At 44.1% G+C, this 14,189-nt stretch overlaps 1 protein-coding gene across 6 annotated transcripts in view; it reads left to right on the top strand.

Annotated features, from left to right (window-relative positions):
• Nucleotides 1-14,189, top strand: part of ppfia4 (PTPRF interacting protein alpha 4) — a 57,306-nt gene that overhangs the window by 29,439 nt on the left and 13,678 nt on the right. For 5 of the 6 annotated variants that reach the window (XR_011601733.1, XR_011601717.1, XM_070958200.1 and 2 more), the window contains exons 3-8: nt 9,562-9,663; nt 9,840-10,004; nt 10,671-10,745; nt 11,414-11,485; nt 12,893-13,114; nt 13,938-14,072. Coding sequence is in view for 4 of the 6 variants with exons in the window: in XM_070958200.1 (XP_070814301.1) it covers nt 9,562-9,663; nt 9,840-10,004; nt 10,671-10,745; nt 11,414-11,485; nt 12,893-13,114; nt 13,938-14,072 (771 nt within the window). In the remaining 2 variants the exon portion in view is untranslated. Of the gene's footprint in view, nt 1-500; nt 677-9,561; nt 9,664-9,839; nt 10,005-10,670; nt 10,746-11,413; nt 11,486-12,892; nt 13,115-13,937; nt 14,073-14,189 lie in introns of those variants that run through there. The other variant, XM_070958203.1, reaches the window with a different exon arrangement.

Raw genomic sequence — 14,189 nt, forward strand, 5'->3', positions numbered from 1 at the left:
AAAAACTCTCTCCGAGTGCCTGAACTTTCATGTGCCTGTGCATGCATGTGTGTGTGCGTGTGTGTGTTCGCGCATGCATGTGTGTGTGAGTGAGCAACAGAGAACAGGTGGCCTGAGCCCCCAGCAGTCCTCATCTAAACCCTGCCTCTTCCTTCCTCCATCAGCTGATCGCTACGAGCCTCTCTGTCTCCTCCTCCTCCTCCTCCTCCTCCTCCTCCTCCCTCCGTCCTCATCACTTCTGTCTCGCTCTGTCTTTCTCTCTGATCAAAATCACCCATGTTTACCTCACAGACCCCTGCTCTCCCCTCTTTTTTTCTGCCTGTCCCTGTTTATCCATCTCCCTACCCTCTCTTTCCTCTCTCTCTCCCTCTCTCTCTCTCCCCTTACCCCTCATTCCTGCTGTCTCTCGTCCCGGCTGCAGTTAGAGCAGACTGACTAGCAGAGTGCTGTTGTCCCCGGCGGAGGGCAGAGGGAGCAGCACAGGAATCTGATCTAGCCCTCTTTTCCACCTTCATCGCCCTCTCCTCCTATCACTCCTCATCCTCTCTGCCTGTTTCTGTCTCTCTTTTTATGGGGGGTCTGTTTGAGGGATCTGATATGTTTAGCCTTCACCATGAACCCAACAGTGAAGATCCACCTTCAGAATGGGACCCACTTTAACACCTACATGTACCAGGTAGGGACTCAGCACCCACACAGTTTGTGGATATTACCGGTGAAGGATTGTCTCCAGCTCAAATAGCTCTCTCTGTGGTCTCCACATGTCCTTGCCTGAGTATTGATTTCAGTGCTGATGGCTCTTTTCTAGGACTGAGATATGGCCTCCTCTCCACCTCTTCCTCCCCTCCTCCTCCCTCCTTTTCCCCACCATGCCTCAATCAGACTGCAAAGACTGATTAATGCTTCGCACTGATGCAAATTGCATATCGGTTCGGAAATGTGGACACACCTCCTCCACTAAAGTGTTTCACTGGTTGATGTGGCTAGCAGCATGTTTTCAACTGCCAACTCTCCAAGAAAATAAAGGAGATAAATATCTGTCGTGCCTGCTTTTTCTGTGACTGCTGTGCATGCTTGGTTTACCGCATGTTTATTACAGCATACGTGCGAGAGGCAGACTCCACTGATGCACGACAAAAAGTCTTTGTGTTTGTCCTTTCAGCCGAGCTGCAGAAGTATTCCCCTCTCTTCCTTCCTGTCTGTCTTTGTCCCTCCTTCTGGTGCATGTTTTGTTTTGATTTAATGAAGAAAACTGAGATACATGAATCAATGCTATTCTGGGCTCAGGCCTTCAATGGGCGCAGAAGAGGAGAGAAAGTTGGGAAACTTTAAGGGATTTGACACCTTTTGTTTGTTCAACTGTGACAAAAGCACATTTTGAAAAACAGAGAGATACATAATTGATGAGTCAGCTGTAAAAATGCTTTTGGGCGTCAATCAACTTTATGACCAATAATCAGGGTATTAAATGGCTTTTGATCTGCATGTTTTCTCAGCACTGAGTTATTGGCTTTTTGCCAGGTGTCATTCAAATCCCTTGAGAAGTGGTTAGAACTCTTCTAGATTCACTTGTGTGGGATTTCACATAGAAATCCCATTTTTTTCCCAAGGTGTTCAGAAAGGGATTTAGCGAGTCATATTTACGCAGAGCATATTTGTTGTTGTGTTATCAGCGTTCCAGAAGTGAGTCCGGAGCTGGCACAGCCTCAGTCAGTCTTGGCATTATGCCCGATGTGCTTCAGCTTCGGCTGGTTTGCTCATGACTCACAATGATCATGCAGAAGTCTAATTTGACTGCATCTGTCTCAGTCGTGAAGAATTAAACAAAACGAACATGCTACATTATTTACTCTGCATGCTCTGCGTTCTGAAGGGAAGCTTTCGGGAAAGTTTTCAGCCGTTCCTCCGGAGCGCCCGTCGGGGTGGAGATCTGTCAAGTGCTGTCGTCAGCTGCTTCACTCCCCACGTCTCAGGAGCTGTCACGCCATCACACGGAGGGGACGTCTCCAGCGCCGTGCGTGCTTGTGTTTTAGCGTGGTCGGTGCGTCTGCGCTCGTCTGATGAAACGTTCATGCAAAGTTTGGATGCTGCTCAAACACTCGACTCTCCTAATGAGCCGTTGCCATGGTGACAGCCACCGTGTGCTGGGTGGTGTCATGGCAACTGATTACTCACTGCCTTCGTAGGGCCAACACCCAGGTAAGGTGTTGTAGTGCCATCACAGTTTGTGTGTGTGTGTGTGTGTGTGTGTGTGTGTGTGTGTGTGTGTGTGTGTGTGTGTGTGTGTGTGTGTGTGTGTGTGTGCGTGCGTGTGTGTGTGTGGCGACTAAGACTTGTCAGAGGAAGGTCGAGTCCTCCTCTCTGCTGTTTGCCACCTCAGTGTCTCTGCAGTGGTGAAGAGTTACAGAGCGGTGATATCTGAGTCTCCCAGGGGACTCGCTCATCCTCCAGTCCCCGACTCTGCATTCATCTTCAGTGTGGCACTCCTAAGTGAATTACCACGCTTTACATGGAAGTTAATTTAGTGTCTTTCGGTGCGCGCAAGCGAAAGGAGCTCAGTGATTATAAACCACCTCTGATGAGGTATCTCCTCCTCCCGTGCCCGTCCACACTGATCTTTTTTGTGGGTTTACCGATGAAGCTTCAGTGATTTTTCCCTTTCATTTGCATTGAAGGAAATTTACCACATTCCTACAGACTTGCTCAAATAAATACTTTTTTCTTTGGTTTCTGGGTCTGAAGGTCTAAACTTCTCTGTGTCATGATTCTTGAATGACAGAAGGAAAAACAAGAAAAGCAAAACAGCTTCAGTAATTCTAGTGACCGCCCTTTAAATGCACCAAAATATAGAGAGGCCAAGTACAGTCTGAGTGCTGGTGATGTGCACTTGGCCTGGAAACATCCTCAGATTAGCATAAATGGTATCGTGTACCACCACCCTGCCCTGTGAATCATGCGACGTGTGAATGAGTTAAGAGTCATGTTTGCAGTTTCATCTCTTTCCGGTCTTGCTTAGTCACATACTTTCCTCTTTTTCCTCTCCTCTCACCAACTGACGTGCGCAGAGACGATGCCCCCCCTTGCTGTTCTCATCGATTTATATTTGTTTTGGCTCCAGTCTCTTTTCTTGTTAATCTGCCCACACAAAGCAGAAGGTGCCTTAAAGTTAGAGGCTGTTTGTTGTTCAGAGCATTAATGCTTTTAAAGGTATGCTGCCGTATCTGTAATCTTCAGTACGTTTCTGGAGTTGTTTGTCAATGGAGTGTGGTATTATACAATCCTGTAACGCCCTTTTTGCCTTGTCTAAATCTACTTTTGCGAGTGCTTCTCTGTTTTTCCCCGAATGACCTTCAGCAGCCTGCAGAGAACAGATGTGAACTTGTTCTACTGTGAGTGTTGGCAGAGAGAGCAGCTTTGAAAGCTATATTGTGGTAAGAGGAAGAGACTTTTAGAAAGGAGGAAAGTAGAAAAACACAACAGATGCAGTGCAGTGCAGTTAACTCCTGGTAATCAGCATTTAGTCGGGAAAACAGAAAAGCAGATAGCAAAAAACAGGATCCACCACTAGTTTGTTAGTAGTACAGTAGCATTAAAGTGTCATTAGGTGGCTTTTTATGCCCAAGCAACTCATAGATTCATCCTTCATTCAGTCACTAAATCTCTCAGTCAGGTTAAACGTCCTGAGTTGTTTTGCTCCAAGCTTCTCTTTTGAGTGACATTGTGTGTCCTGGCGTCTTCATCTGTTTGCCTGTAGAGCCTCTGTGCTGCAGGAACAAACACTGGTTTGGACACTGCAGGTCATGTGGTCACTTGTCAATTGAGTAGTTTTGGCATCGACTCTCTCTCTTTTCTGTTGTAGGTCTGTATCTGAGAGGCCTGTCTCATAAAAGAAGCTATGATCACAGCAGCACTTTGAACTGGAGAGGGATTCTGTCATTGATATATTCATGCGATTATTGTCAGGGTGCCACACCAGAAGAAATAAGAGGCAAGACACACAACAAAACACAACCAGTCACACACAAGCACGTTTGAATTCATCCAGTCAGATGAGACGTTAAAGTCCTTTGTAATAGATCCCTCGTAATGTATAAAGTATTTTGATAAGAGATGTGAAATAATGAAGCAGCTTCTATGGGATACAATCAGAGGAGATTTAGGATGACAGTGCTGGAAATCTCCTGAATACTGTTGCAGTGAGCTGATGGAAGAAGGACCAGTGTTCTCAAAATACTTACAGTCACTCAGTTTCCTCAACCGCAGCTTTACTGCTGAATAAAAAACAAGAGCTAACTGACATACCAAAAAATGGTCATTTGTGATGACTGCTAAAGCACCTGCCCACCATGTACCCACACATCCACACAGACACACACAAATTCATGCTCACTAATTTGCATCAGACAGTGTATTGTTGAACTAAAATATGGGTTTATGCTCAATATAGTAAGTCTTTGTATTCCAAGTGTAAAATACATGCAGCACTGGATGAGGGTGCTTCTTGAAATTCCCACAAGGAAATGGAAAATGTACAACATTAAAGCAGCTACACTACAAAAAAATCCCACAATGCAGTGCTTCTGATTATAGCACAGACCACACTGCTCATATTCTTCATCATGTAGGTAACAGTTAGTGAGGGGGCGTTTTCAGACATAGTTCAAGTGTGTGTTGCAGGTTGCCTCTCCGCAGTGCTGACCTCTGAGTGCATTGCAAACATAAACACATGCGTGCGCACGCACACACACACAGACTACACACACACAGACAGAATAAGCACACTCAATAAACCTTATATTTTTTGGATTGCATGTGTGTGAGAGAGACTTTTTTTATCCGACTGCACTCCAATCTCTCTCCCTCTCTCTGTACACACACGCGCACACACATGAACACGTACACACACACAGCATTTTTTTCATCCTTTAATCCCAAACTGCTTAAGGAAGCGAAGGGGAGAAATCCCTTTACAATGTCTGGGCTCAGCAGTGTTTGGTAACCACTTGCTATCTCACATTGTGGATGGAGGCAGAGGAACAGCGTGCCTGCAGACGCCCAGAACCTTCTCTCCGCTCTATATGATACGCTCTCTGACAGATGTCGAGGTTGTGTTGTCAAAGAGCTGCGTCTGTATCTGACTGTTGTGTGAAGTTGAATAAACATCCTGGGATTTTTTGCATGGTTTTGGGGATTTAGGATTGTATAGCGCACACAGTGATAGCATGTGTGTGTGAGTGTGTGTGTGAGGAAATGCAGACGCTTCCAGAGGGAAGGCGTTAGACAGACCTTCATGAGAAATTAAAAGGAAAAGTTTTTTTGTCTAGACAGTGATGTGTTATATTTTATATATAACACTTCTCTGTTCTGTTATATAATACTCCTAACAAAGGTTATGTATTCATACCTTTATCTATTCTTAGTTATTTGTCATTTTTGTCCTTTTTTTGTTTTTTGGAGTATTGAAGCAGTTTGTGGGAAGATGCAGGGAGCTTCTAAAAGGCAGAGGGATGAAGGGATGAGGAAGAGAGCAAGAGGTGGTGTGTTGAGCCTTTTTGCCACGATTGAAAGAGACAGTGCGCTCTAACATCTGTTGGTGGATTTGGGCTGAGCTCCTGTCTATTGGTGCGCCCCTGTGGAATAAGGGAAAGTAAAATGAACACGCTGACCCATTTTCCCCTTTCCTCCCTCTGCTCCTTCCCTCTCTATCGTCCCTCTCCAGTCGCTCCCTCACATTCCACTTATTTGCTTGCAGCGTGATGTGCAGGGTTAACAGAAACCCCGATCATTTTGTGTGTCTGTGTGTACAAGTGTGTGTTTGTTTGTCTAAGATCTGTTGTGTGATTTTTGCTATTATTAGCTCACTTCATCTAGTGTCAGTCCCACTTGATGTCATTTTTATACCCCATCTATTGTCAGTGGTGGAATGTAACTAAGTACATTTACTTTACTTTAGTACAATTTTGAGGTATTTCAAATTTTCTGAAGAATTTCCATTTTGTGCAACTTTATACATCTACTACACAATTTTTCAGAGGCAAAGGATGGACTTTTTACTCCACTACATGTTTTACAATGTGGTATTAATACTTTTGCCTAAATTAAAGATCTGAGTACTTCTTACACCTCTAAGTAAAACACTACAGTTTACAGGACAAACATTAAAAGCACAGGGCACATTATGTGTGATGACCTCTGATTTGCTTGTCTGACTGCAGTCAGACTTGATTTCAGGCTGGTTGATAAATATCATGCAGGGCTTCAGACGAAACAGGCCTCTAGGGGCCAGCCCATGGGGTCAGGAGGCCCTAAAGACAGAGAGTCTCAGATTACAGTTATTCTTTTGAAAGTCAGACAGGTCTGTCATGTAGTAGGGGTGTCCACTTGATCCTTTAATATTCAGTTTCTGCCCGTATTGAGTTTGATTTCTTCTTATTAACAACACAGTGCAAACTGGTACACTTGTCTGCATTAGTCTGTGCAGTCTGTGTGCCCTACTTTCCAGATAACAGGCAAGAAGGGAATATTCATAACATACCCATGTCTGGATCGGCACACCCAGCTTGATGTTGTAGACCAGCGAAAACAGGAGATTCTCTCAAGGCAGAGTGTGACACAGTGTTATTGGCTGTTGGCTGTACTATCAGCAGTTGACCACAATGTGTCTTACACAAGGCAGACATATGCAGTATCTGACCCTAAAACTTACGGTTACTGACAGACTTCCTACTGAGGATGGCCAGTCACAGACCTGTGCCAGGTGTGTTGACAGGTGCATCACTGTTTTCAACCCAACCTGCACATCATGCACATTATCATCTTCACCATAGCAACAAAGTGGAAAGTTCCCAAACATTCAGCTTCAAAGGATGTTTCCTCCATCAGCCAGAGTTTGGTCATTTAGAGTGCAGTGTCATGGCTGCAAGGAGTACCGGGACTCTAAAAACTGTGTGTGTGTGTGTGTGTGTGTGTGTGTGTGTGTGTGTGTGTGTGTGTGTGTGTGTGTGTGTGTGTGTGTGTGACTAGCAGAGAGAGCATGAGCCTCTGGGTATTGTTTTGGACTAAAGCCAACCTTCAGGAAATGCCAACAAAGCACCAAACGACACTAAAACAACATGCACGCACACACACACACACACACACACACACACACACACACACACACACACACACACACACACACACAGATTCATACACACACATACACATGCACACATACAGCTATACACACTGGAGCCACTCCAGTGTACTCAAACCACAGAAAATGTTAGAAATCACCTTCCAGCAGAAGGTGTGTGAGCCTCTGGCCCATTCTGTGTGTGTGCACACTTTAACAGCAGCTTCCCCTCCTGTGTAAATCAAATCTAATTGATGGCAGACATAATAACAGAAAATCATAGAAGCAAGTGGATTAAATATGAGGCTGGGAGACTGGGAAATGCCCTCTGACATAAGAATTGACCGCTAAATAGCAGTAAGACAAATTTGTGAAATAGTAGTCGTCCAAGAAGGACAAAAGCCGGGAGTGATGTTTCACCACTTTTCTTCCACTGATCTGTGTGAGGGTCAGTTTACACTGCTGTAATTTATCCAAGCAGGACAGAATGTGGAGACCATATAATCCCAGAGCAGAGCAGGTGAAGCTTATCATTTTCAAAAAGCTTTAAAAGTAAGACATGCAGTCGTGGATGGTTAGGGTATAACCTACTGCATCAGGTTGACATCTGTCAGACAGTCAGGGACATTTTGAAATACTCTATTATGAGTTTGTAGCCACCCATTTTAAGATCACTTGCTTTTTGCCAAAACTGTGTCTTAATGTCTTCACAGGTCTTTGGCCGCTGTGCTTTTAAAAGAATAGTTCACACAAAAATGAAAAACTGCATCCAGGTGAAATGCCATTAAAGTTTATATACTGTAAAAACCAAACACACAGCAGAAAGTGCTGCAGTTCCATCATTCTCTCAAACTATTAAAGTTAATGGAGCCATCTCTTTACAGCTCCAAAAGAGCATAAAATGTCCATCAGATTTCCAAGATGTGGTTGCTTGTGGAGCTGTGTAAAGGTGGTGCTGCCATCTTGAATATTGTGAGAGACAGCTGTGATGAAACTACATGACGTAACACGCTGAAGAGGTTAGAGGCCGTAACACCTCAAAGCTTATTTTATTTATTCATCCTACTCAGCAACCATGTTGCAGCATTAAAATTCCAATATGATTTAACAAAGAGGTCAATAGTAAAGCAGAGTTGCATCTGTACTCTATGCTGTGCAATGCTGTTTGCACAGAATGGCTGATTGCTAAACTGAAAGTTGCTTCAAACATGCCATTTATGACAGACTGAGTGGATCCCGACCGATCGGGAACCATTGCGGTCCAACTTCAAGTTTCACAACTGTCAAGTTTTTCAACTGTGGCTTCAAAGGACGTCTAGAGTGCCGCAAGTGCTTAAAAGCTTCAGAGAAGTGCACGGCCATCTGTCAACAATGAGGAGTGTGAAGAATGAACATCAATAAGTCTCTCTTGTGAAATGCACTTTTCTCACACAGCTAAGAAATCGTTTTGAGTAATCAATGATCTATCCTCCGTCTAATGATGAAAGCCCTTGTATGGTCACTGGGAGGTGGATTTTATGGATGTGTTTGATTGTCAGAGTGAGATGACACCGTTTTCACTTAATTGTATTTGCTTTTTGGGACAATATAATGGCATTTTACAACGGTTCCTAATGTTTTCTGATTCCATCAAAATGTTCAGACGTTCTTTTCAACCCATTTTCAGTATCGCAGACATGAAGGAAACTCCATTTGTTAGCAGTGAGAAAACAGCCGCAGACAGTTGATGTTCACCAATGTTTTCTTCGACGGTTACATCAGTCTAATGGATTTGGCACATTCTTCTCCCATTACAGCTGGACTATTGTCTTTTAATCACAGTTTATACAGTGTGGATCTCAGCACCAGTAAGAGTCCAAATCCTGACCTTTTTTATTTCACTTTTTGATTTTGACACTTCTGATTAGACACAATGCCATTAGGCACAAATCCACTTCTTTGTTCATGTCTCCCAAAAACCCCAGAGGCAGCCACTGTGGTGGGCAGAGTGGCACAGCTGAGGCTGTGTTTATGCAGAGCAGATAACACAGTGCCATTTCAGTCATTTCCACCCGCTCAGACCACCTCTTATCGCGGGTGCACAGAAAGAATTTCCCAGACAGCATCCCTCAGACAACAAGTTTTCCTTTGAGGAGATACCGGCCTGAACTGCCCATTATTTAAGCCTGCACTGACATCACCTGCCTATAAAGTAGCCCTACAGGTAGCAGTGTGCTCATCCTGTGCTGCTCTGCACCAGATGTGTGCTTGCATCACCAAAATTGCAAAAACTGGCCAACCACACCCATGTGTGTGCTCAGTCTTACAGAAGCAGAGCCCATAATGTTGATCAGTGATAAAGTATTAACCTCTGTATGTGTGTGTGTGTGTGTGTGTGTGTGTGTGTGTGTGTGTGTGTGTGTGTGTGTGTGTGTGTGTGTGTGTGTTGTGTGTGTTGTGTTGTGTAGGAGTTTGCCACCCTGACGAAGGAGCTGAACATATGCCGGGAGCAGCTGCTGGAGAAAGAAGAAGAAATATCTGAGCTGAAAGCTGAAAGGAACAACACCAGGGTACGTGTGTGTGTGTGTGTGTGTGTGTGTGTGTGTCTAAGTGCAAGTGCGTGGTGATGCTGATGAAAACAAACAATGCTTCTAAGCTTTAAATTAGTATTCTCTTTGGTCGTGCATGCATTCATCTGTGCGTGCACGTGTGTGTGGGTGGGTGTGTGTGTGCGTGCGTGCTGTAGCTGCTGCTGGAGCACCTGGAGTGTCTGGTGTCTCGTCACGAACGGAGTCTGAGGATGACAGTGGTGAAGAGACAGGCACCCCCACCATCTGGAGTCTCCAGCGAGGTGGAGGTCCTCAAAGCCCTGAAGTCTCTGTTTGAACACCACAAGGCTCTGGATGAAAAGGTGGACACACACACACACACACACACACACACGCACGCACACACACGCACACACACACACACACACACACACACACACAGGACTGTGGTTTGTTCTGACAAAGAAATGCAGATGAAACTGTTTCATCACAACATGGTATTTCCACCTGTCACACAAACCACTCCTGTCGGTCCTTCATCACTACTTAATTCTGATCAAATCAGTTTCGCTGATTGTTTTCTGGTCGTTAAGCGTTAACGAACTGCAGGCTTCAGAGTTTCAGAGTAAAACTTCTCCATTACAGGGAGGACATTGTTGCTGAGATGCTTTTAATGTGAAACAGATGGGAGAAGTTTGCATTAACAGCAAACAGTTGCAACGTCAAATTAAGATGAAAGAAAATGGAGGCAGATGGAAAAGCAGGGAGAAATTCCTAATAAGATAATATATTTATATAACGGAGGAAACAGTGACACTGCTTCTTTGTTCAGTTGAGAAAAATAAAGCTCCCCAGCCACTATTTGAGAATTTCCTGTACAAAATACTGTATACTAAAAACCTGAATTGTGAGACCAAACAAATCTCTCTGCTTCCAGGTTAAATGCTTTGAGTTTCTATATTACATTTATTGTGTCCTCATGTCTCTGGACTTTGTCTTGATGTGTGTGTTCTTGGTGTGTTTGTCAGGTACGTGAGAGGCTTCGGGTGGCTCTGGAGAGGGTGGCCACCCTGGAGGGACAGCTAGCATCTACCACACAAGAGGTGAGGTGTGTGAATGTTCGTGAGCGTGAGCGTGTGTGTGTGTGTGTGTGTGTGTGTGTGTGTGTGTGTGTGTGTGTGTGTGTGTGCGCGTGCACTCGTGCGTGTGTTCCTATATGTGGTTATTGGTAAGTGAAACATCTGTGCGGTCCCTAGCAGACATCTGTTGAAGCCTCCAGTCTGATCTGATATATGCTTCAAATGTCACGCTGGGTGAGAGGCTCTGTCTTCTCAGCCCTGTGCTTCATACACACACACACACACACATACACACGCACACACACAAACCCGCCCGCTGTAGTCATCTAATTAACAATGTCATTAAGAAATCATTGTAAAGATAAAATTATACTAAATATTCATAGCAGGCTCAGTAAAAGCAGAATCCCAGTGGGTTATATAAGATTTAAAGTCAAAGCTTGCTAAGTTGTTCTGATCACACGGTTTTATAACAGAAGCAGACCTTCCCTCCACTGTTCGGAGCATAATTCGTATTTGTAGTTATGTAAAATACGGTAGAGCATGTTGTCTGAAGCGTGCTGGCAGCCTGAGAGCCAGGCATCCCTTTGGGAGGCTAAGTTTTGTTCCTGGATTCACATAGAGAAAAGAAAGGATAGTAAATGTGTGAGTTTGCTCATTGTTCTTTTTCTTTTTTTCAATCTACATTTCAGTTGAACATGGTGAGACAAAGGAAGGACGGTGACTCAGTGGAGCGAACAGATGGATCCAAACCTACATGGAAGGTCTTCCTGGCTGTGTGATTGTTTTTCTGCTCTGTGCTTTATCTTATGTCTGCCTATAGTATTAGTCTGTCTGGCTGTTGGTCACCATCTTTGTATCTTATTTCTGTCTTTCTTCTACACATTCACACTTTTACACACACATACCCAGGATTGGTTAATGGAGCTGAATATAGCATGACTCCTCCTTTACCTTTCTGATGATTCTGATAACATTCAAACTCTTGCTCTCTATTCGCGCCCTGTCCTCCACGGTCTGAGGCCGACCCTGAAATGAGCACACATTATGTAACTGCGTCTGGGTTCATCCACAGGGAGGAACAAACCTCCCCGCGATTAAACAGCAGAGCCTATTTGTATCTGGATGGAAATGGCCGGCTTCTATATGGGCCTGGGTGACTGAAGAGGAGCAGCACAAGATCTTATTACTTTGGCCCCTATTTCTTTGCCTTAAGGATCAACAAAGCCGAAATAAGTGTCAATATACCTTTTTTTTTGTTTTTTCTTGAAGGAATAATTAAACTTGAAAAATAAATGACTTACCATGAAGAAGGAATGAGAGCAAGGAGAGGGTTGCATCACAGCATGGCCACAGAGAGTGAGGGAGAAAAGATGAGGAGGAAATTACTAGAGTGCGAGCATTAGGAGGAAGAGTGTGAGCACACACTCTGCCAGGACATTTATCCACGGCAGCCGCTGCCCTGCTGACACTCACTGCCCCCGGACGTTGCAACCGGCACGCTTTAAGGGATATTTTTAATTCAGAACACCATAAAATTATCCTGACCACATGTGCTTTTTCAGCTGGAACCCGAACCAGGGCTATCCTGGAGCCATGTCATACCTTACTGCCACACACTGTCAGTCAGATGTGGCTGCACAATGCTATTTCCTACGTCCCCGGGAGTAAATCTAATGAGTTTATATGGCTAAACTGGAATTATGCACAACTGCACAAATCACCAGGTGTGTTTTATTACACAGCTTCGGACCATTTCCCCCAGTGTTTCATGGTATGTTTATGTTTCTGTAAGGTATTCATGAGCAGGCAAAATTGGAACATGAGAGAGCAGAGGGGGTCCTACTAACTTTGGCTGCCCACTGTGTTGCCTGTCTGAATATGTGTCCCCGAAGGTTTGTTTAATTACAGCCCTGGAATTAACTGTATTTTGAGCTAGGAAGAGAAGAGAAACAACATCAAAACAACAACATGGCAGCCTAACCTCACACAGCCCAACCCACTATGCAAAAGACTCAACACTTTTTTATCTAGGTCATCCAACTTCATCAGTTGTAGAACTTTCAATACTCTCCACCCACAGCTTGCACATTTGTGCATGTGCCTCAGTCAATGCATTTTATGCAACAATGTGCATATATGTCTATTAAGTCTGTGTGTCCACCTTGCAGAGACTGCCCAACGGCTCCATAGACGCCCATGACGATGGCAGCCGGGTGTCTGAGCTTCAGGAGCTGCTGGATCGGACTAATAAGGAGCTGGCCCAGAGCCGCGAGCACTCCACCACTCTCAACGCCCGTTTGGCCGAGCTTGAAGCCGAGCTCACAAATGCACGCAGAGAACTGAGCCGCAGCGAGGAGCTGTCAATCAAACAACAGAGGGAACAGAGAGAGGTGAGGGCAAAGGAAATGTGCTTTTGATCTAGGAGCGAGCACCAAGAGCAGCGTGAAAGCAGCGTTTTAAGTGAAAAGCTAATAATATTCAACATTCTGCAGTTTTGTGGAAAAAAAACACAGATCTATATTAATATTTTACTTTATCGTTGTTTCAAAAAATACACCTTTGTTTCCCATACCACTGTGTCACTCCTACAGAGAAACTGTACGTCATAGCAGATGGCTAAGACACGATAGTGTGTCAAGTCAGTCACCTTTTGAGCTCAAGTCTGTTTATTGTAATTGGAGTTTATTGCTTTATAGTAATGCAAAACCACAGATATTTAGCTATTTGCTAGCATTATAAGAGTTCGTAAAAGTGCATTGCTGTACATGAGGACCACACAGACCTGTAAGCTGTAACCACATTGTCTTCTGTCAAAGCTCAATTATTGATTACTTCAACCCTACAACTGTAGGAGCTCAGGCATTGTTTGTCAGTGTGCATGCTATATTTGTTTGATTTCTGTGTGATGTTGATGGACTGTCACACAATACCAAAATGGAAACTACTTAAAGCATATTTTCAGTTTAACTGACATGCATTTGAGTAATTTTCCATCATTACAAAATCGTAAAGTGCATACATTCTTCAAAAACGCAAGATATTATGAAGGTTTCTGTATATTCAATATTATGTATATTCAATCATGAATGGGAGAATTTTGCCGTACAGGTGGAGATAAAGCACACTGGTTATGGCTTTTGGTCTCATGGTGCACATTGTTGGAGGCTTTTCTCTCATGATTTTTCTGCTGTTGCTGTGTCTCTGCACCCACAGAGAGAGGATATGGAGGAGAGGATAACAACATTAGAGAAACGTTACCTGGCTGCTCAGCGGGAGACCACACACATCCACGACCTCAACGACAAACTGGAGAATGAACTAGCCACCAAGGACTCACTGCACCGACAGGTAACATGCACACAACAGTACGAGCCATACAGGGTTGAAAAGGTCACAGTGTGCATCATGATCCTTTTCAGTTTTCAGCATCTTGAATTATCATTCAGAGAGAATTGAAAGAAAATG

Source organism: Chaetodon trifascialis, chromosome 3 (genome assembly GCF_039877785.1).
Source record: "Chaetodon trifascialis isolate fChaTrf1 chromosome 3, fChaTrf1.hap1, whole genome shotgun sequence".
NCBI lineage: Eukaryota > Metazoa > Chordata > Actinopteri > Chaetodontiformes > Chaetodontidae > Chaetodon > Chaetodon trifascialis.